Here is a 24,111-nt window from a genome sequence, read left to right on the forward strand (position 1 = left end):
TAGTGCTTAGGGTGGGTGGGGGGTTGGGGTAGTTAATGTTTTAGGGGCGGTGGAAGGTTTAAGGAAGGGCGGGAGGAGAGGGGGAAGGTTCGGGAGAGGACGCTTTGAGGGACTAGGGCAGGGTTTGGGGTCGTTTTTAGCTGTGGGGGTGGATTTAAGGCTTAGGGTGGGAGAGTCAGTAGTTTATTTTTTAGGAGCAGGGGTGAAGGGACTCAGAGTAGTTTATTTTTTAGGACTTCAGTGAGTGGGGCGGTCGGGGTAGTTTACTTATTGGGGATGGGGATGGTTTTAGGGTTCAGGGCGGGTGGGGGGTCGGTGTAGTTTATTTTTTAGGGGCAGGGCTGGGGGTCAGGGTAGTTTAGTTATTAAGGGTCAGGGAAGGTTTTAGAGCTCAGAGAGGGTGGGGCTGTCAAGGTAGTTTAGTTTTATGGGGCATTGTTGGGGTAGTTTTTTTTAGGGATTTCAGGGTAGTTTAATTATAAGGGGTGGGGGAAGGTTTTAGGGCTCAAGGCTGGTGGAAGGTGTCTGGGTGGTTTACTTATTAGGGGAGGGGGTAGTTTTGGGCCTCGGGCGGGTGGGCCTAGTTAGGGTAGTGTTTTAGGTTAATAGGGGGGGTAGTATGACACAGCCACCCATGCTGTTTCCACATATACCTTTACTAACTATGCTTTTACAACAAAATTAGTTGTAAAGGCATGTGTGGAAAAGACGCATTCATGGTTCCAACCGCGTTGTTAAGGCATGCGTGGTTCTGGAATGCATGGTAGCGTCATACAACCGTACCCAATATTCTTAATCTTTTCGCAGTCATCCACTGTCTTCTTTTTCTCCTGACCAACCTTGTGTTCTTCTTGTGTCCACTTCTTGTGACTCTGAGCAGTTTGTCATCCTCCTTTCTGTACCACTTCTCTCACCCTCTCTTCACAATCCTTCTACCCTATTCCCATCATTCTCCTAAGCTCTCAACTGTGGCAGCCTTCTCACCACATTCTTGCCCTTTCTCATCCCAGTCCGTCTCTTTTTCTAGCACTCTCCTCTGTGTTCACTATTCTCCTTTGTATTCACCTTCATCACCTTTCTTTACATTATCATCTTCTCTCCAACATCACCCTTTTTTCTCGACCTCCCTCGCTTCTCACTTCACTAACCTCCAACCTCTCTTATTTCATCAGTTACTACCCTGTATTCTTCATCTTTTCACAGACATCCGCTGTCTTCTTTAATATTTCTTTTTCTCCTGACCAACCACCTTTTTCCTATCTTCTACTGTCATCCTAGCCACTATTTCATGTCAATTTCTCTTGCAATAGTCCCTTCTCACTCTTTTTTCCTCGGTCTGCACTACCTTCTCTCTTGCATTCATTTTGTTTCTCCAGTGTCCCTCAGTTTACTTTATGCCCTGTCTCTCCGGTGGTCTCTCAATACCACCTTCTTCCCACTTACACTCTCTTGCCTCTATTCATCAATCAATCTAGGATTTTAAAGGACAGCAGTTCACCTGTGAGAGTCTCAAGGCACTGGCACGCAAAATATGGGAGGAAAGGCAAAGAGAAACAAGTTAAAATGAGGGAAAAGCAAGGAGAAGGGACACAAAAAACAGGAAAAAGCAGGGAGAAAGCAGTGACAATGAGGGAAAAGCAAGTAGAAGGCATATGAAAAACAGCGGAAAACCAAGGAGACAGCAGTGAAAATAAGGGAAAAGTAACAAGAAGGCACAGAAAAAACGGGGGGAAAAAGAAAACAGCAGTGTGAACTAGCGAAAAGCAAAGAGAAGGCACACACAAAAACAGGGAAAAGGCAAGGAGAAAGCAGTGAAAACAACAGAAAAGCAAGGAAAAGGCACACAAAAAAGGCGGAAAAGCAAGTAGAAGACAGACGCAAGAGCGATGCAGCAGCACAGTGAGAGCTGGACCTGGGACCTGCCCAATGGGGTCTCGTTGCGGCCCCCATTAAGTAGGTCCGGGAAGGAGGGAGGGATGCTGGGAGGCAGTGGCGAGGCTAGGCTTGAGATGGAAAATAATGGGTAGCATAATGGAGCAGCAATGAGGGAAAAAGCAAGGAGAAAGCTGTGAAAATGAGGGAAAAGCAAGGAGAAAGCACACAAAACGGGGGAAAAAGAAAGGAGAAAGAAAGCAAGGGAAAAGCAAGGAGAAGGTACACAAGAAAAGGGGAAAAGCAAGGAGAATGCAGCGTAAGCAATGGAAAAGCAATAAGAAGGTACACAAAAAAATGAAGAAAAGCAAGGGAAAGCAATGAGAATGAGGGAAAAGCAGAGAGAAGGCACTCAAACAGGGGGAAAAGCAAGGAGAAGTCAGGAGCAAGAGCAATGCAGGAGCACAGTGAGAGCTGGGCCTTAGACCTGCTCAATGGGGTCATGCTTCAGCCTCCATTAATTAGGTCCTGGGAGGAGGGAGGGACGCTGAGAGGCAGTGCTAGGCGGAAGGCAGAAAATAATGGGTGGCATGCGGGAGAATCAGTGAGGGAAAAAGCAAGGAGAAGGCACACAGAAACCGGGGGAAAAAGCAAGACGAAAAAAGCAGTGAAAAGGAGGGAAAAGAAAGGACAAGGCACACAAAAACAAGGGAAAAACAAGGAGAAAGCAGTGAAAATGAGGGAAAAGAACAATGAGAAGGCACACAAAATACAGGACAAAGCAAGGAGAAAGCAGTGAAAACGAGAGAAAAGCAAGGAGAGGGCACAAAAAAACAAAACGGGGGAAGAAGCAGGAGCAAGGAGAAAGCAGTGACTTCATCACTTGTCTTTCCATTATTATCTTCCCTCCAGCATCAACCTTTTTTTCTCAACCACCTTCCTCTCACATCACCAACCTCTCATTCTTCAGCAATTACTACTACCCTCCATTCTTCATCTTTTCACAGTTATTCACTGCTTTCTTGATAATTTCTTTTTCTCCTGACAACCCTCTTTTTTCTGTCCTCTGTACTGTCGTCGTATCCACTATTTCATATCTCTTTCTCTTTCTGTAGTCCTTTCTCACGCTATTGTCCTCGGTGTGCACTACCTTCTTTCTGGCACTCATTTTGTTTCTCCACTGTCCCCCAGTTTACTTTACACCTGGTCTCTGCAATGGCCTCTCATTTCCACCTTCTTTCCACTGCCACTCTCTTGCCTCTATCGATCAAGCAATCAAACAATCAAGGATTTATAAATCGCCCAACATATCTTTGCACCTAATATCAACCTCTTTCACTCATAAATCACAATAATAAGATATTGACAAACGTGCTTGCCACAGGACTGTTTTTACTGGCAGACAGTATAATTGATCCTATGCAGACTGGGTGTGTTCCACATCGCCATGCATCCATCAATCTCTGCCTGATATTTGCAGTCCTCAATCATAACTCTCCTGAGATCCCCGCTGCAGCGGTGTTTCTTGATGCTGAGAAGGCATTTGATTCCTTGGAATGGCCCTTTCTGCGTGCTGTTCTGACAAAACTCTGTATCCTGTACGGTTTGAGGGACTTAATATAGTTATTGTACCCCGACCCTCTATCACGGCTGAGAATCAACCCGACCCTGTCCAAACTGTTTACCCTGTCTGGCGGAAACAGGCAGAGGTGCCCGCTTTTCCCCCTATTATTCATTATTTGCTTGGACCTGCTCGTACATCACCTCCAGGAGTGCCATATGCAGCGGGCTATCTGCTTTTCCCGAGGACCGTTGTTAGCCTCACTTTATGTGGACGACTTCTTACTGTTTGTTCAGGACCCGGGTGCTAACCTCCTCCCACTGATTGAGGAGGTAATCCGCTTTAGCTCATTCTCCTGCCTTTCCATCAATTGGAACAAATCAGAGATTTTCCCACTCACCACAGCCACTACACCCTGTACGCCTATCCCTTGCTCTGGCGTGAAGAATCCACTAAATATCTTGGCATACATTTACATAGGGACAGCACTGAAGTAATACAACACAATTACAGACTGGCAGTGGTCAAATTATCATCCCAAACTGAACAATGGATCTCTTTGCCTTTATCCATTGCCGGCCGCGTGACCATTATCAAGATGTTGGTCCTTCCACGCTTCCGTTGCCTCTTCACACACTTTAATTTGGTGGGATGCTGACCTCGCATAAGTTGGAATACAACGACACTCCAGTTCGAACAAGGCGGTTTTGGGGTTCCTGACCTTTACCTCTACTGTTTAGTCGCCCAGGTCCACTACATGTACTTCTGATACTACACGAATGCCAAAATACAATACCTGAAGCTGGAAAGCTTGCCAATTTTACCCATCCCCCTTTCTGCCATGTTACCGCAGGGCATCCCTAGGAACCCAAAAGAGATCCAGACTCTTCCCACCACAGTGCTGGGCTTGGACCAAGTTGCTACGGTACTTGGGCTATGACACACTATACTCTCCGCATATTCCCCTCTCCCACAACCCATGGTTACCACTGACCTGTGAGCTCCTAACTTAGTGAACTCTTGTGACCCTAATTAGATAAGAACCACAGCACTCAACCTGCTATACAAAAAAAAAAAATTGATTAAGTAAATCGCTGATAGTATTTAAAAACACACTCTTAAGTACACAGTAGAAACTGCAGTGCAATATTAATAATTTTTCCTTGTAATCTTCTTGATTTATTTGTATCCAAACATGTACACACAGTGCATACAGTAACAGCTTGTATGAGGTCCAATAAACAACAGCTAACACGTGTTTCGTCACACAGTGACTTTTTCAAGGCTGCAAATAATTGATACAACTACTTATACGAACACACATTCAACGATTTATGGACATGACAGCACACCATGCAAATCAAACGTGCCGTGCATAATATTATGCACCATGCATGGGTTTGTGTGGTACCAAGGGTCCCTTGTGCGTGAAGAAGAAAAATAGTAACACCACATGTGAATCCTAAGTATGACAGCTTATAAAAGTTTGCATATAAAGCAAGCCATGAGTTATTTGTGAAACCATAATCAAATTGAAGAATTTGTAGTGTGATGCCTGAGGTAAAGGCAATAGCTGGTATGTCGGGGCTAGGTATAGCGTAGACCTACCTGTTTGAACAAAATGTAAGGTCCCTATGTACTAGGATAACGTCAAAGATGAATAAGCTGTAATAAATAGTAAAGCAATGAATTAGCAACCTCACATGGAAGTTGGGAGATAAAGACGCTCCATGGTTAAATAATCTATATTGAGCCAAACAAAATATATATGGACACTCTGGTAAGAGAGAAAAATGGAGATCTAATGCAAATACCTGCATTCAGGTATGTTATATAATCAGCGTGGTTCAAAATGAGTGTGTTCTGTAACATTGTCTGCATAAGTAGGATCCAATGTTCAAAATCTTTAGGTACAAGTAGTAGCGCAACAGACAATGATATGACCCATTCTCTGTTGGAACAAAGGAAAAGGACCATTGTGAGCTTCGAGCCTTAGCCCTAGTAGTTATTGACAAACTTGTGTATAACCATGTACAAAATCGTAGTAACCTCGGGAATAGAGTACCCTAGTCCAATTAAAAATACATTTTAATAAACCTATAATGTGAGTAGAGCACACGTTGGGGCATCATAAACTATAAAAGATATGAAAAGATAAATCCATAGCACGATAATAAACATGTATCAGTTGTCTCAGGTTCATACTCATGTATGAGCTTGTAAAGCCTTATGTGATCTCGCATCCACTTGAAGTGGATGGTAACTCATTCGCAAACGGGAAGGGGTCCCCATGGGACCCCTTCCCCTTTGTGAATGCAAAAAATATTTTTTTCAGAGCAGGCAGTGGTCATATGGACCACACTGAAAAAAAACGAAACAAAAAGGTTTCGGTATTTTTTCTATTTGCAGCTCGTTTTCCTTTAAGGAAAACGGACTGCAAAGAGAAAAAAAAAAACTTCTTTATTTCAAAGCAGTCACGGGCATGGTGGTCTGCTGTCTCCAGCAGGCCACCATCCCCGTGAGCGCCTAGACTCGCTATGGGGTCGCAAACTGCAACCCACCTCATAAATATTTATGAGGTGGGTCTTTGCGACCTCATAGCGAGCCGCAGAAGGTGTCTGAGACACCTTTCTGCATAACATTTTGCAAGGTGCAAATTGCAAGTCGCTAGTACTCGCAATTTGCACCTCGCAAAATGTTTTCTTCCTACATCTGGCCCTAAGTCGCTAGCATGGTAGTGTGCACGTACTAAAAAGCTTCTGATTTGGGGTCATAGATTTTAAGAAAAGGCCTGCATTGGATAAGCGTGAGCTTTTGCCCAGTTACCTGATAAGTGGTCTGCGAGTAGTATGCTGTATGTGTGGTGGAAAGAATCATGGGAACGTGTGTCAATCGAGCATAAGTATGATCGTTTGGAAGTAGAAAGAGGACAAAAAGTGTGGCGGCCGTATGGGAATGTTCTGTATTGAGCCTAAGTATACTCACTTGAACATAGAAAGAGGACCAAAAGTACGTCAGACATATTGGAGTATTGAGTAACCATAAAATGCAAAGAACTCTAAACATAGGGGGTCTGGCCTGCGAAGTGTTCATGTATGAGGTAGTGCCACATGGTGTGTGATAGTAAATCCTATATGATAACGGTTAATTAGACCCGTCTAGGATTGCTAGTTGACCCATGTGCTTCACAACGTTGGAGACATGTTCTCCGACTCCGTGGCGTGAACGGTGACTGACTTAATGACAGAATGCTCTACCTCTTACATGGACCAGTTTTTGTCACACGGTCTTCATAGCACTCTACGTGCCACTTTACCTACCTATTCTACCTAACCCAAAGATTTCCTCCCCTCTTTTTACTGATAAGTACTCAGGATACACCCAGCTCATCTCCTGACTGTTCACTCCAAATACACCCCAGTGGTGCAGAGCGCTCAAGGGCTGCTTTAGAAAAAGACCTAATGGTACCCCCTTTCTGATCAGACGTGGTATTACTCCTGTGCACAAACAAAGCTGATCTCTAAAAACTACCAGCATAAACTCCTCCATTATAAATATTTGCACCCCGCCTACACTACCCCTCAGGCCCTTGCTAAACTAGACCCAACAAGATCACTTCATTGCCCAAAGTGTGCAGCGGAGCAGGCAGACTTTGCGCACCTGTCCTGGTCTTGCTCAGACATATCCGCATTTTGGACAACTATTTCTCCCATATTATCCTGCATGGTTGAGCAGGAACTCACCCTGGATCCTCTCACAGCCTTGCTGGGGTATGTTAAGCCCCTAGCTCCTGGCACACGCCTCTTTGCAGCACTGGCGCTGTTATTGGCCAAGATGCAAATTGCCCTGCACTGGGGCAGCAGTAATCGTACCACGGCAGCTTCCTGGTTGCAACACCTCACATACTGTGACACCATTAATGTGCTTTAAGCATCTCTGCAACCCCCATCCTCCATACCCAAAGACATACAGCAACCACTTTTGCACCTATTTCTTCTCTAAATCCCCCACATCCTCCTCAAGCCCACCTGACAGTTCCTCCTCTTGCATGGATGCAGGAGACCCTGTCACATGATACACATGCAGGTTCCTTCACAGCCTTACTTAGTCCTTATTTCACCCTCCTATTTTCCCTCCTGTGAAATTTAGTTTTTTGTTTTTCAGGGCTTCTCTTTTCCCGTACAAGATGCACACCACTGCCCCTATCCTCTCACTTATATTGATGGTTGTACCATGCACCTCTAGTGAGGGCAAACCCATGACATTTCACCCAGTGTAATTTTGTTTTTGTTTCGATAATGTTATGGTTCCTTCTTGGTGTTTCTGAAATAGTTCTTAATAAACACATTTATAAAACAAAAAGGATTTATAAATCGCAGCATTTCACCAATGAGGGTCTCACGGTGCTGGCACACAAAAACGAGGGGAAAGCACAGAGAAAGCATTGAAAACTGGTAAAAAGCAAGGAGAAGGCACACAAAAAGGCAGGGGAAAAGCAAGGAGAAAGCAGTCACAACGAGGGAAAAAACAAGGAGAAGGCACACAAAAAACAGGGGGAAAACGCAAAGAGAAAGCAGTGAAAATGAGGGAAAAGCAATAAGAAGGCACACAAAAAAGGGTAAAAGCAAGGAATCAGCAGTGAAAACAGTGAAAAGAAAAGAAAAGAGAAGGTATACAAAAAAAAGGGGAAAAAGCAAGGCGAAAGCAGTGAAACAAGGGAAAAGCAACAAGAAGGCACACAGGAAATAGGGGAAAAGCAAGGAGAAAGCTGTGACAGGGAGAGAAAAGCAAAGAAAAGAAAGGCGCTAGAGCGAAGCAGCAGCACAAGGAGAGCTAGGCCTGGGACCTGCTCAATGGGGTCGTGCTGCAGCCTCCATTAACTAGGACTGGGGAGGAGTGGCGGGATGCTGGGAGGCGGTGGGCGGGAAATAACAGGTGGCATGCAGGAGCAGCATTGAGGGAAACAGCAAGGAGAAGCAATGAAAATGAGTGAAAAGCAAGGAGAAGGCACGCAAAAGATGGGGGGAAAAGCAAGGAGAAAGCATTGAAAACAAGGGAAAAGCAAGGAAAAGGCACACAAAAACTGGGAAAAAGCTAGGAGAAAGGAGTGAAAACGGGGGAAAAAGCAAGGAGATGCAGCAGCACCGGGAGAGCTGGTCCTGGGACTTGCTTTCATCACCATTGTACTCTTCTCTTTCTCTACCATTTTTGTCTGTCTTCAAAATCCTCCCTGCTTAATCTTCAGTCTCTCCATCACCCTCTGTTCCTGTTTTCTCCACATGCTTTCTTTTGTTTACTTTATTGCATTTCTCCCTTACTGCTCTCTAATTCTCACATTTTGTTTATGCAAGTTTGCCTCCACACTGTCCAGGCTGTCCAGCAGTGTCAACACCAATTTGCATTCAGGTATGCCCACACCCAAAGACTGCATGAGTAATTGCAATGAGTGTCCCTGGCAGTGAAAAAGGAGCCAAAAGGAGTTACAAGCCAAGCATTTGCTGCACTAACGTTTGCGACCCTGTTTCAAAATGTCTACTGCATTCTATGAGTCATCTTTTAATTTCCACGATAACGGTAATTTATAGCTGAGTTAAAGTGCACTACAAATATAGAGAAACACAGTATCAAGGATTGTGTGACAAATCCACATAAATCTGTTGCTGGCTGCATCCCCTCGCAATTTGGTGATGTTGTTTAATAGGGCTGCTTGGTAAACTTCAATCTATTTTTTTCCTATACCATACAAAGTGCCCAGCCGCCGCTTCTGCTAGCCTGTTTCTGGTCTGATCAAAGATGTGAATAACATTACAGCGAAGAGATGCTTGTTTTTTGATACATGTATTCATTAGAAGTTATTGCCAAGTTGACACAGATAAATATACATATGACAGTTTCATTTAATATCTCTATATCCTCATCTCGAAGGCATGCCCACCACCTAAGTCTATAGGACTGACAATTTCCCCCAAATTAAATTTAGAAAAAGAAACTAATTATTCCCATCATGAACTACTAATCTTAACTGGCAAACCACATATATTTCAAGCAAGGGGGCTGTATTAGGGTGAAATAGGAAAAGAGGACAATGGTAGATCTTCACCTAGGTACATTAGAAGTGGTAGTCGGGTATTGCTGCTTTCCTAGTTTTCTTGTGACATAGGCATTCCCTCTCTTTTACTCCAGTTGATCTTGTGTCAAGAGCAGCACTGTAATTCTTTTGTGATGTTTTGTATTGATAATTTAGGTTCAGTGTGTGCCAATAGTATGTGTATGGTTACAGAATGATCTTGATTTCCCACTCAGATGTTTCTTTCATGTGTACAGATGCAGATTCTGATGCTCGGATGGCACCTGCGAATGGTTCTAATGCCAAGAGAAATAGTAATAGGGAGAGTTGACATCCCCACCTTGTGTCCTATTTATTTCAAAGGGCTCAGAAAAAATTATATCACAATTCACTTGTACCATTAGTCTAGTATAGAGCCATTTAACCTCTGAAATGAAGTTGTTTTCTATTCAAAATCTTTTTAGGATTCTGAGCATTTCCCCCCTTATGCAATGAAACTATCTTTCAGGATCTTACGAAATGGTGATGTTCTCCTTTGACTGATTTTGCACATGCCAAGAAGGTGCATAATGAGTTTTCATATTGTCTCCCGTGGGTCTCCAAACAACAAATCCAGCCTCCGAGTGATGGATAAAAGTTGGGATGACAGCCTTCCTACTGCTGGCTAATACGTTTGACAGTATCTTAATGTCTATTTATAAGCGAGATAGGACTGTAACTTGCACATTGTAGTCGAGCATTGTCAGATGTTGATCTAAATGAGTTCATTGCTGTGGTAAATTCTTAATTTAGATAGCCATATGTCTTGGTGTCTTTCAAGGCTTTCTAACATAGTGAAGAAACACAATTTTTATTCAATTTCTGCATTTTGATCATGAATCCATCTTCAACTGGGGAGTTCTCAGATGAGATGTCCACGATGGCAGCATCCATATCTTCACATAAGAGCTCTCTCCTAGACTAAACCCTGCTGCAGAGCCGTTTTTTCAAGTAAGGGTCAACATTATGTCCACCAATGGGAGTGGCAGTGATCTTCCTCTTCGTGTTCGAACAATGTGGCCAATTGGGATTCTCTGTTCTGTAGCTGAAATGCTAAAAGGTGCCTGCCTTCTCATCATGCTTGGCGTGTTTCCATTTCAATTTGTTTAGTGCATATTCTGCTTGTGTGATCAAAAAAGAGTTCATGTCAAATGTTGTCCTCAGGACAAGCTGCTTGTGTTTTTTAGTATGTAATCTTAACTCACAACGGAAAGGAATAGGGTTACTCAGTAATCAGCATCTTTTGACAGATATACCACTGGGAAATACAAGGCCCTCACCTCCGTAAAGTAGTATATTTAGCCATTGGGCAAACTTGAACTAATTTGACTATAAGTGGGCTATGACCACCACTGGTGAGAGCAAGCGTTTTTCACTCATCTCGAAGGAGATGCAGTTTCCAGGTGCCAGAGAAAAAACATCCACTAAAACAGCCTTCAGTAACCCAGCTTGATAATTTATTAATGGTAACTTTGTCTGGATTTGATTCAAATCTAAAGGTTAACAACACAAGTTGCTAATAGCAATGGATGGGGGCTATCAGTACCCTACCATCTGAAGGATTTACGCACAATAGGTCTTATGGCTTTCCACAGTAGTAAAGTAGTCTCTGGTCTAAAATCCAAATTTATTATGTATAAAACCTATTTGATCTATAGATTTTTAATTGCACGGCTGCTGTCCCTACAGTCAGGTCACCTATGTGAAAAGAATAAAAAGAGAAAGCCCAGCAACTCACAGCAATAATATTATAAAACAATACTTTTTCAGAATCGTTTTGAGACATAGTACATCTTTTCAGACACAAACCCATTCAGATAAAACGTCTTTGTATGGCATAGATACATAGACAACGTTTTGATAATGTGGAAAGGCAACAATCAATTGGCCACAAAATGTATAGAAAGGATCAACACCTGCAGCAACACTTAAACATAATATAACACACACTGGTTTAGCCTTTTTGGATTTGTAGATTGTACCGGTGGAAAACGTACTGATACCCAGAGTCTATCATGAGCCAACAGATAGGAGCATCTTACTTCACTGTGAATATTTTCATCCTAAGTCATTGCAAGATAAGCTACCGGGGGACATGTTTTAAGATTCCAACACAACTGCTCAGATTTCAACAGTTTCTACTGTGAGGCCAAAGAGTTGTATGATAAGTTGTTGAATTGGGGTTATCCATTATAGATCATAAAATGAGCACCCAAGTGTGCAAGGAATAATAATAGAGATGCCTTATTGGAGAAGTACCGACGGAAGGAACACAATAATCAGATATCCATAACTACATTTGGTACTTCTTCTAACAAGGAGACAAAGGTAATTAACAAATTAATTACAGGCTCCAAAATCAATGTTTTCATGTATGAAAAGTGCGAGCATACGGGACTTAGTGGTTCATACCACACCACTAAACAAAAAGACTACTGGATGAGAATACTCTTCTGAATCTGGACCCTGTGGAGGGTCATTACTCATTTGGTAGTTGTAATGTTTGTAGATTTACAGTCACTGCCAAACAGTTTGATGTAGGATTGAGAACAGCAGGGATCCTGAAGCAGCACACAAATGGCACCCAGGAAAGAGTCATTTGCCTAATCACATGCCCCACAAGCTAAAAAGTTAAAACAAGAATAATAAAAAAGATGTGCTAGATAAGCTACAAAACCAACTCAACCTTACTTAGAAGTAAACCACACCGAGAATGACTTGAAGTGGATAGTACTTGAAAAATCCTGGATTTTAAGTAACGAAACGAATCCCAGAAAGATCCTGCTGGGATGTGATCAAAGGTAGGTATACAGGGCTGCCAGTTTGCACAAGGGCTCAACGATTATATAGCATGGCACTAGATGAATATTCTGTAGTATAGTTAGAACAATACATAGTCTTACATAGAGTGGGACCGGACACCCCCCCTAAAAATAAACAAAAAGCACTAAAGGAGGTGTGCGGCTGCATGCCAAAAAGGAAAGCGACTCACCCCTACACAGTAAAAGAGCTGTTCATAGAATATCCACTGCTCTCCTCAACAGAGGGCCCCATAATGCCCTGCAGGCTTCTTCACATAATGTTTACTGTCTTGTGGTGGCCCCAAGAGGACAGGGACACCACCAATGCCATTAGAAACTAAATATGCTTGAGGGCTGTAGGAGTACAGCAGCCCCTTCCCTTGACGTCTGAAAACTGACCCTCTGTTACTGGAGTCCACAAAATTATAACCGCCTGTGAATTTTCATCAAGAGTTTCAAAACGCTCCTAAGGCTGGAGCTTTTGCTGTACAGCTGGGACTGCAGCACACTCTAAGGGCTGGTTGTGTGACTGCATCTATGTGGCATAAATATGTATAGATAATACACATGGAATGTAGTACCCTCTAGGGTTTAGTTCTATGCTGCATTTTATGTGTCCTGAAAGCGCTGTCCTCTAGGGGCTGTTTTTATGGTTGCACTTTGTGGGGCTTGAAAGTATATAAGAAGCACCAGACGCATGTTTTTTAAACAGATGTTATTAATTTTCAAGCATCTTCAGGCAGCAGTCAGTGAAGAATGAAACAGTCATCATCTCATCGTACATATGAGCATTATCATTGAGCCAATTGTAATACTTCTCAATAACCCCCCTCCCAATAACCTACCCATTGCCCCCCTTCGCGCCACTGTATCCTCGTAGCAAGTATATGTGTCCCAGTAGGAATCTGCCAATTTCAATAATGTCAGAGTAGTAAGGAACCAGCACCCATTAACCGAGGCCGGTCGATTAGGGTCCAATCAGTAGTAATCGCAGTCACAAGTGTTTCATCGTTCTTAAGCAGAGGCGTCCTCTGACGGGCGACACGGTGATGCTGATTTCAACGGGGGATCCTGGTCCATCATGTAGTCCACTAAAGCCTCCCATGCCCTGGGCATGCCCAAGGAGCCAATTACCCTCCTTACCTCCCAGAGGAACACCTCGCTTTCATATCCTGCCCACAAGCTCCTTGCGCCACGTTACTGCTCGAGGTCCCCCTGCAGGCTTCCAGTGTCTGGTGATTTCTCTCTTTGCCAGAATGAAGCACAAGTCTTGGAACCTGCTTGTGGCCTTGATTTTAGCAGTATGTGGGAACCAACACAACAAGTAGTGCTCAGGGTGCAGGGGACCTCTCTCAGCAATATTTGTGACCTCTTCCCAGTAGGTAGTTAGCGAAGGACAACTCAATAACATATGTAGGAAATTCTGCTCCTACCTCTTCACATCTTGAACACCTTGTAGCCACTGTGTTGAAATATGTATTTATTCTCCCAGGCTCAAAGTACGCTCTATACACAATAACAAATGTTGATTAACTTAAATCAGGGATTCCGTCACACTTTGGGGGCTCTTAACAGTAAAGTCGCCCAGTCACCCTCCAATATGGGAATTCCCAGGTCCTCCTCCTACCGGGTTTGTAGTGTTTCCATGGACGTAGTACGTCTTCCCTGATCTCCCAATACAGACAGGTAGCTGCCTTGAAGGTGCCTGATTACGTGACCCCGTATTGCCAACTTTTATGGCGTTGTGGTTCCAACATGCCCACACCCCAATGTCTACTGATCCCGGCTGTCACCGTCTCATGGAGCAGAAAGTGACCCTGCGGTAAATCAGATTCCATGTGGAATTCATCACACGGAGGCGCTCCTCAGCTCGGAACAGATCCCCTGTAGTCGATGCACCTGCTGCAATCCAATCTGCTAGACCCTGCCAGACTCCCCTTGGGGTAGCACTTCTAGCATACTCAGGGGCATGTCGGGTGAGTAAAGAACCTGCACTTGTGTCTTTTGTAAACACTGAGCCCAGCAGTACCTCAGCGCATTAAATTCAACGGTATCACCGCCAGAAGGGCATTCTGTCTACATTAGTACCCTGTACAGCTGGTGGAGTTCAGGGACAAATTGTCCCATCTCCCTCTCCAGTGTTGATCTACCCGCCAACCATTGTGTTAGCCATTGAAGCCGCCAGGTTGTAAGACTCAAACTCGGGAACTGCCAGACCCCCTTCTGCTACTGGTCTCTGTAATGTTGCTAGGGCAACCGGTCTGCGACCTGACCCCCATATGAAAAAGTTATCCACGTAATGCCCTTGGGTTCACACTGGCAGCACTACTCCAAAATTCAGCAGTCGGGGGAATGCAGCCATTTTAAGCAAAGCTACTCAAACTGATAGGGGGAGCATCTTCCAGAAGTCAGTACTCGATCTAGACGCCCTAATCGCCATTCTGACTTTTCCATCTAATATGTTTGCCGGGTTCATGGTACACTGTAGTCCTCAGGTACTGCAAACATCGGGGCTCCCATTGTAATAACTGTAGTCCCCTAGGTGGGCCACATTACGCAAGCATCAGGAACAGCCGTGACTTCTGCCAGTTGAGTTTTAACCCAGACTGCGAGCCGAATCCCTCCAACAGCCTTCGAGCAGTCTCCTGTAGGGTAATACCCCTTCCTCTGTCCTCCCCCTCCTCCGGTGTAACTGGGAGAGCCAGGGGCTCCAAGAAATCGTCAGTGGCACTGCCTGTATGCATGGAGGCGCTTGTATACAGTTCAGATTAATAACAACCAAAATGCTGACTAATTGCAGTCTGTCGAGCCTGGTTCCCTGTTCTATCTCGAGTTCTGTAATGACTGATCCCCGTCTTGCCGGGTTAGATAGCCAGGACAAGAGGGAGCAAGTGCAGTCATGCTCTGTGTGTGCCTGCGTCATGTATGCTCTGTAATCAAAGCATGTCAGTTTTTCAGGGATTTGTGCAAGTCTGAGTGACCCGCCTTCGTTGTACTATAGTCCTCAATACCACCTGCGAGGCCATGACTTTGTTTAGCAAAGTGCGTTTCAACCCTACTGACTCCGCCAGTGCACTGCCCTCTAAATATGGTCTTAAAAGCATCCCACTCCACTTGAGGCGCAGATGCTGTGCCAGTATTGGCCTTGAAATAGTGTCAAATGGAGTCCCTGATGGCATCTGGAAAAAACAGACCTTCTAATGATTCCGGCTTTATTTTCCACACCGGGGTGCAGGGTTTTACACGCTCTCATTGCAGGTGGAGGAGGATCAGGTTGTGGTCTGATGAGGTATTTGGCATCATGAACTAGACCATGGACATCTGGGCCTCAAAGGAATGTGTCTAGTGCTTACTCAAAAAGAAGGATTAATCCCTTGTTGGGTATGTCTGGTGCCAGATGTCAATTTGTCCTTTGCCTGGCAATCCGTAAATAAGTGGGCTGTTTAGTTCACTGGGGGGTTGGAGCGGTCAAGAGTGGGGTCCACCACGCAGGTAAAGTCCTATAATTACTTCCTAGATTAACCAATTGGACCAGAATGGGGCTAAGGTCCTCGATAAAGTTGCTGGGCACGCTCCCTGCTCTATATTTGGGGTATAGATATTGATATTGATAATCGCTATGTTGCAGCCTTTCAACCATCCTGTGACTACTGCAGATCTGTCCCTAGTGTGTTGGAAGGGGACCCCAGGGTGTATCCAGATTAGTGTTCCCCTCCCATAAGTTGAATAGGTAGTGTAAAAGGCCTGCCCTCGCCACCTCTTCTGAAGTGCTGTCACTTCCTTGACTGTCAAGTATGTTTCCTGTAGAAGCTCAATGTGGACCCTTCGCCTATTGAGATATGAAAACACCTTGTGGTGCTTTGTCATGTTGGTCATCCCCCTAATGCTCCATTAGATGAGTTTATAATTCATGGGGGCCGCCATCGTGTGACTACACACAGTCAGTAACAACCCCCCGCTGGGTCCAAGATCCCAAGCTATCATTTTCATCCAATGTTGGGACATAATCAGAAGTACTAAGGGGTTGCAGGATTCAAAACCCTCCCCAACACTCAAACAACATGTTTCCCAACCCCCATACCCACGGTCAATTAGGCAATGACCCCCCATCCAAACTCACAGTCAAACCGCAAACACTTGCCGGTGCACACCCATGATTAGTTTAAACAGAGAGGTTGTGGCTATCCAAAGGCACCTCATCCAGCTCTCTGCCACCCAGCAACAGGTCAGAAAGAGGAGCTCCAGATGCAGGGGACCAGAACAAATTCTCCCATGTATCCCCAAGCATTCTCTGTGGACTACACCCTGGTCACCAAATGTAGTGCTATCAGCATGGCATCCTCTCGATATTAGTTTGTCAAAAGTTCTGGGTGTCACCTTAGGCAGTTCCATGTCCAAGTCCCTGGAAGAACTAGATCTGCAGTCTGATTCTGAATCTCTGAAACCAACTTTCTCTGCCGTGAATGTAGGACTCGTGCTGCTGCCATTTATTGCTGTTACTACAGCTACCACTCTCTGCGGTTCCTGACAGATTTTTTCTCTGGAGGGGGTTGTCCTATCATGGTTCTTTGTCCTACGCTTCAGTCTAGTCCTTGTAAATTTGTGCTGTGGGGTTCTCTGGGTAGGACCCGGCTGTTGGCGTAGATCCAGCCAGTCCCACGCCTCATGTGTGGTGCAGAAGAACTGCTCCCCGTCTGGGGTGGTGAATCATAGTTGGGCGGGGAACATTATGGCGTAGGACAGACACAGTTGTTTGCAGTGTCGTTTCGCATCCAGAAACGTGGAGCACTGCTTTTGTACCTCTCTTGTGAAATCCAGAAATATCATGACTTTGCTATTGTCCACCCTAAGGTCTCCTTTCCTCGTGGCTGACTCAAGATGTGATCCCAGTCCTCATAAAGTAATAGTCAGGCCACCACTTGCCACAGCGGCACTCCAGCAGTGGCGGTCTCGCTGGTACTCTGTGCTCCCTCTCCAGGGCATAATATGGGGAAAGACCTTCTATTGCCACTTCCTTATGCAGCCAGCATTCCAAGTAGTGGGGCATGCTATTTCCCTCCACTCGCTGTAGCAAACCCTGTCACACTAATGTTATTGCGCAGTTATCTGTTCTCAGTGTCTTCCACTCTGAGCTCTCATTATCTAACTTTTGACTCCATGACAGTAAGTCACTCCTTCACTGTTACTAGGTCCAAGGGGACGACTGTCAATTCCCTGTTTGCTGTTGTGACGCGTTCTGCCATTCGCTGGTGGCTGTCCTTCATGATTCCTATATCTTTGATTCCAGCACTTCCTTGGATGCAGTTATTGCCTGAAGAATGTCTTGGAGCATGGGGCTTCCAGGAGATCCCAGTCCTAGGGTAGGTGCCCCATCAGCCTACGGGGGGCTCTGCAGACTTGCCCATTGTTGCACACCCCAGTGTCCATATCTTTCTTCCTAGTGATCTGCCCCATGGCGGCGGATGGGCAGTGAGGTGCTGAACAGAGTAGTCGGGCATCTCTACCTCGGTGGCAGAGTGCAGCAAGATGGTCAATCCTGTGAGGGGGAGGTGAGAGTGCCGACCAGAAGGAGGCGGTCCCCATTCACCAGGGTGAGAGAATTTGGGATGCTGAACAGGGTGCTATTTGGCAATGTGCCGAGAGTACCTTCTTCAGATTGCATTCGGATCATCTGGCGGTTCTGTGACATATCAAAGTGGCTCTTATCTTAAGAGTACAGTCCTGCAAGCAGTCATATAGACTATAGTGAGCCACCAGTGTGCCACGGGCAGAGTTTGGCAGACCAAGCAGTACTGGAGGACAACTGGGTGCCATAGCCAGCACACAACCAGAGCGCCTAGCCTCCGATAAGGGTCCTAGCTTCCATCCAGTTCCTGTAGGAAAGTGACAAGGCAAACATCAGCCCCAGGGTTACTGAATGTGAAAGTGCAGCAATCACAGCCAGAAGTACAATGCATGCTTCAGTACATTAGACTGTATAGCAGCAGAGCAGTATCGCAGATTCCCATAGGGGATACGGGGATAGCAGGTACACCAGTTCACTCCATAGCTATGCCCCAAGCCCAACTCAGTGGTGGCAGCATACTGAGGATCGGGTGGAGGAAATGTCACCCCCTCAGTAGCAACCAGTGAGCACTGATGGAGCTGAGCATCCCTCAATTGACAATTGGCACTTCGTCGCTCACAGGTGCCGCTGAAGCAGGCCGCCAGCCTGAACACGTGGTGCAGGACAGTGCAGGGGGCCTAGCTTCTTTCAGTTCATGTCCGCCATTTCGAACTGTGTTGGGGTTCCAGTACCACCCAGTCCGTGGCTCTCAGGGTTGGAATTAGGCACCACTAACGCCAAAATCCTAATAAAAACTTTGCGCTTCTGCACTTATTCTTTTACAAATTAAGCCTTGCACTAATCTACTGTTCAGAGTAGCTGCGTGGATTTAAGGCACGTCACTAACCTGACACAGAACCCTTTCTTATAAATTCAGGGAGACAGGTGGCCATGGGTTCATGCAGCTATTATTAGCCTGTTGCTTAGAACTCATTCTGGAGTATTAACCCACCTCCCCCCCCCTGAAAGGAAGTAGTATTGTGTTTGGTAAAAGATAAACGTTCTTAGCTCTGCACACCTGGTTGTAACTAGAGCACACCAGTGTAGACCTTTGGCCTTCACTTAGGGCAGGTACTCTGCTACTTTACTCTCTTTCAGTTTGTATATGGTGAGTGGTGTTGCCAAATATGAGGGCTATATTTTAAAATGAGGCTGAACTAGTGACAGTGGCCATAAGCAAGTGGGCATGCCAATTGCTGTTCTATCTTCTTCACAATTTGTGCCTTTTATACAAACTCCAAATCTCACCTAGATACTAGTGGATGTTTCGAAATGAATTTTAAAAAAGGAATGAATATCTGTGGACCAAAAATACAGACTTTTTGTAGTCTGTAAGAATTGGTTCCCAGGATCTCTCCAAGGGTACATTTTTAGATTGCTGTTAAGTTAGCCACTGTAGATGTAAGATGATCCAGGATTCCAGGATTAAGATGTACAGAAGGGACTTGATTTACATCTGTGGCCTCAGTGATCAAACTATTCATCCCCACCGCAAGCATCTGGGTAACAGATTCGTGTCTCTTTTTTATGTCTCTTCCAAAGATATATATATATTATATATATATTATATATATATATAATATCTTGGATATTACATTTTCTTGTGGCTCTTTGTATCCTTTGGGATCCAGATTTTTGCCCTGGCTGGCTGTTGTTTTCTTGTGATCCTGCATCTTCCAGTATATATATATATATATATATATATATATATAGTGGCCTTTGGGTCATCCTTTGCTTAGATGGCTTTCTTGTCTATCTTAATTTCTCTTCTTGTTATTTCATAGCTGGCAAGCCTTCTTGGTCTGTCGCACCGCTAGAGAGTTTCTTCTTTTGTTCTAATTTGATGATTTGTGTCCCAGTACTGCTTGCGTACAGGGGCTACTCTTTTCCCTTTCTTTTTCTTTTAGTACTCCATGACAGTTCCCCCTCCCTCATCGTCTGCTTCATACCTCAAATCCCCCCTGCTACCCAGGTTGCCCCTAAACTCCCACAGCTATTTTATTTTTGCTTGTCTGACAGTTTTTTAAAAGAAACATTTAAACTTCCCCACTCTGTTGTTGTTCCTTTGGCACTCCCCCACCCTCTATCCACTACTGCTGCTCCCATCACTCGGCAGCATTGGCATTGTCCCCATCCCCATCTTCTTCCCCTTTCACCCTCCAAGCTCCTTTGTTGCTTCAATGCACCTCCCCCCAATCCCACCTCCCCCCCCGCCCACACATGTTTGGGAGTACCCAACACTTGCAGTTTGCAGGCAGGCCAGTCTTTTCTGTTTCAAGCATTTTCCTCTTAGATTTTTTTCATTTAATACCGTATTGGACTCTGCCATGTTTGAGATGTAAATTTACAAAAGAAATGTCTGTGACACATGAACGCAAACACATTGCGACCGCCATAGCATGATGACACATGCTCTCTTATACATTACCGCAACTTTGTATTTTTCTGGTCAGTGATGGCCAGCATCAGCAATTATAATTTTCTCCTTTTGCTGATGCTGAAAAGCATTTGCAAAAACCATTGGCAAACACAATATCTCTGCATTGACAAAGTCGAAAAACAAGACCAATTGGCTTTGCCAGTGCTTGCTTTGATGTTTAAAAGTACTCTTATTCAGTGCAGTTTCCTGTAAGATTTATGTAAGACTACCATTTTTTTACGTAAAGATAATTTTAGAAAAACCTTCACCACTAGACAAATGTAGAGGAACATGCTGCAAAGAAGCAAAGCACTGCAAGATTTACAGCACATATAAAAGCAAACCCCGTATTGAGATGAAACGTAATACGTATGTATACCCAACTGGGCAAGCCGTAGATTGGGGATATAATAAATGCATTCAAATATCAATAGGAAACACCTTTTAAAACAATTAAAATTGTAGAATAAGAGATACTAATAAGAAGGCGTAAAGAGGAAATTTGCCGAAATAATGCATGTGATATAATTTCGCCGAGGGTACTAAAATATGGACTGTTTTGAACTTATCCATAAACAATGGGAGAGTGGTAGTTAAGCGTATGAACATGTATTGTACTTGGTGGCAAGGATGACAGGTGAGATTAGTTTATCTGTCTTTATCTATTTTTTTTACTTGTTCTTGTTTGGTACTTGTATTTGAGGCACTCTGAATTCCGTAGCCTGACACTGTATTTAATTGGTGCCGTAACGGCGTTGGTAAGTATTACAGTAGTTGATATAAATGTATTTACTGTCGTTGTTTTTCCACCGTTAGGTATCTTACCTGTTGGATGGAGGTTCAATGGCCCATGAAGATTTTTGCGGCCATACTGGTAAACTGAACCCTGGAGATTTACAGGTACTTTTTTAAAACGCAAACAAAATGTGCGTGACTTTAAGGAAATTGCGAGACATAGGTATTTCGCTCCATGAGTGGCACCTGTAAATTATTAGTTTTTTTTGTTGTCTGACATTCACCTTGTCTTTCTTTTGTTGCTGTCTATCGAGAAGTGTGTCTAATTACCTGCATAAATGATGATTACCTTCTGGCAGGTTAGCAATCTGTCGTTTCCATCTGAAAATGGTTGATGATGTTTTATTTATCCTGAATGCTGGGGATCCCTGTTTTCCATTTCTCCTCCATCACTGGCCTTATTTCAATGTAGTTCACTATATTTTAATTTTAACCCTGAAACGCCTATGGGCTTTTATGGGCAAGTCTTGAGTTGGGTGAACTCCTTCTTTATCAGTCCTTTTCAATAGGTGATGGTTGTTGAACACATCCCAGACAAGGCAGCAGTGTGATGTGGTGTGCTCAAGTGCTCGATACTTGCATGCAGTATATTATTGCATTAAAAAAAAATCTATTAGGGTAATGGTGCTTCCAGTTTGTGTAATGTCCACATTAAATGCTGCACAAAAAGAAGTAATGACCCTCACGAATATTGCATAATTAAAACGAATAAAATAAAAATGCAGTTCGACCTTTCGAGATAGATAAGTATTTCCATTAGCTGTACTGTATGTCCTTTACGTGTTACTTTCTATTGCAGTGGTCTAAACCTTTTGATTTCTATGGACCTCCACTTCATCATTACTGCCCCCCAGGACCACCACTGAATCAGTATTAGAATCCGTGGGCTCCTACTAAGTCACATAGCTACCATGTTTTCTAATACAGATGTGTGACATTTTCAAAGTTAGTGTCATTTTGTGTGACATTTCAATGCCTTATGAGTGACACTTTTTTGCAAGCCAAATAAAAGAGTTCGGTCCATGTTATAAACTTCATTTCAGAAATGATCTACTTTTGTGTATCATAAGGGCCTAAAATGCTATAAATAATAATTCACAATTAATGTAACCTAGTAGTAACAATGTATCTATCTTGGAGTACTTGGGAAAAGGATGTTTTCTTGAGCATTCACTGCAAAAAACACAATATGACAATGAAAGCTGAGGGTTCGTGGCCACAGAGTATGCAGGGGCCCTGTGTCCAGGGCTGCAGAATCAGCACTGACCAAAGATGTCAGAGATACTGATCAATGGGTAGTTGCAATATGCTGAAGCCCACAGAATTGTTAGGGGCTGAAGAACTCATAGAATTGAATTCATATAAAATGTGTGCCAAAAACAAGTACGTGGATTGGGGACACGCACGCACGCACGCACACACACTCTCTCTCTCTCTCTCTCTCTCTCTCTCTCTCTCTCTATATATATATATATATATACATACATAGGCACATAGGAACCCTGAGCGCAGAGCCACATAATACTGTCATCATGGGTTCAAGCGAATACCTAAGGACCTTAATTTGAAGGTATAAAATACACAAACCAACTCTCAACTTAATGTCATAGAACACACAGGACTTTCAGCTCAGGACTTCATTGTACACAGGTAGACAAACTTTAAAGATGCATAAAACACAAGGACTCTCTCGCTGAAAGAACATCTTAAGATCTTGCGCAATACTTTCAAAAAGGTAAACTTAGCCTTGTTTAATAAAGCTGCTTTTCTTAAGATGTTTGACAGGAACAAATAAAAAATGAACACTTTAAACACAACAAAGAAAATAATACATATGTTACTGGTCGTGATTTATAAGGAAATCGTGTTTGTGTAAATCTTTAATGTAGTAGACATGTATCCTGATAGACTTTTTTGAAACTCAGAGTCTGAGGGCCTATTCTTTTTCGCAAGTAGATATTTGTACACATCAGTCCCACGGAGACCTTTTTCTTGAGGAAACTTTTGCATAATATAGTCCTTACTGCCCATGACGAGGCGTTGATGTGCAAAGACAGTAGTGTGGTATCAGGGCAGTTGCTGGGTTCGAGCTCTACTCCGTCTGGCTGGTATAGCACTACCCAACTGAGACCACTCGGAGAAACTGGGGTCCCAGGTGGGCTCTGCTGCAAGGGTGCATGTAAAACAAGCTCTGGTTACCTTATGAGTGCCCAGGGAGCCAGCCCAGCCCTCATGACCTGTCAGTGGAACGGTAAAAGAGCTTAGTGTGTACGTTGTATCTTCCACAGGTGGTAAGAGTGTCAATAAGAGTTGTGGTAAACACAGAAGAGAGAGAGTTTTGTGAGTGCAGCGCTGCCTCGGGCTGCAAATAGGGCTACACTCTTGACTCTCCTTTTGTAGAGAACAGTACTTTGACCACACGTGACTGACAACAGGCCCCACCATCATTTTTGGTTTACTTAACATTGATTACTAAAATGCAAACATAACAATGACCGTTAGCATCGCACCTGACACTCGCACTTCATCAACTGTGTGTAGCATGAGAGTTTTCACTTCAGGGACGACTCCAGGCACCACAGCTGGGAAAATAAAGGCGCTATAGTGTTACCACTTTCTCTTTCATACCTGAAACTTTTCTTACCAGTGGTCTCAGAATGGTAGTCCTGCAGAGTAGCCTCTCTCAGGTGCCGATACATGCCTGTGTCACCAACACATCAGGGGAGTGGCCTGACGGACAGGGTGTGGAGGTGTGAGCGTGTCTGACCTTATTTGGTCTTTTATAGTTTAATTGATAAGGGGACGCGTTAGAGGTTCGATGGAGCTTTTGACTACACTTGAAGTGGTTTCACCATAGCACCTAACTTCAGTAGCAATATGCACAACATAATCAATAAACACCATCAATCTTTTGGAGTCAATAATCTTTTCGCACCATGACCCATTTGACCA

At 44.1% G+C, this 24,111-nt stretch overlaps 1 protein-coding gene across 5 annotated transcripts in view; it reads left to right on the plus strand.

Moving 5' to 3' along the window:
• The window catches only part of PIR (pirin), a 586,627-nt gene that overhangs the window by 231,303 nt on the left and 331,213 nt on the right, over positions 1 to 24,111 (plus strand). For all 5 annotated transcript variants that reach the window (XM_069204946.1, XM_069204944.1, XM_069204948.1 and 2 more), the window contains one exon: positions 21,181 to 21,264. In XM_069204946.1, coding sequence (XP_069061047.1) covers positions 21,181 to 21,264 — 84 coding nt within the window. The remainder of the gene's footprint in view (positions 1 to 21,180; positions 21,265 to 24,111) is intronic.

This window comes from Pleurodeles waltl, chromosome 8 (assembly GCF_031143425.1).
Source record: "Pleurodeles waltl isolate 20211129_DDA chromosome 8, aPleWal1.hap1.20221129, whole genome shotgun sequence".
Classification (NCBI taxonomy): domain Eukaryota; kingdom Metazoa; phylum Chordata; class Amphibia; order Caudata; family Salamandridae; genus Pleurodeles; species Pleurodeles waltl.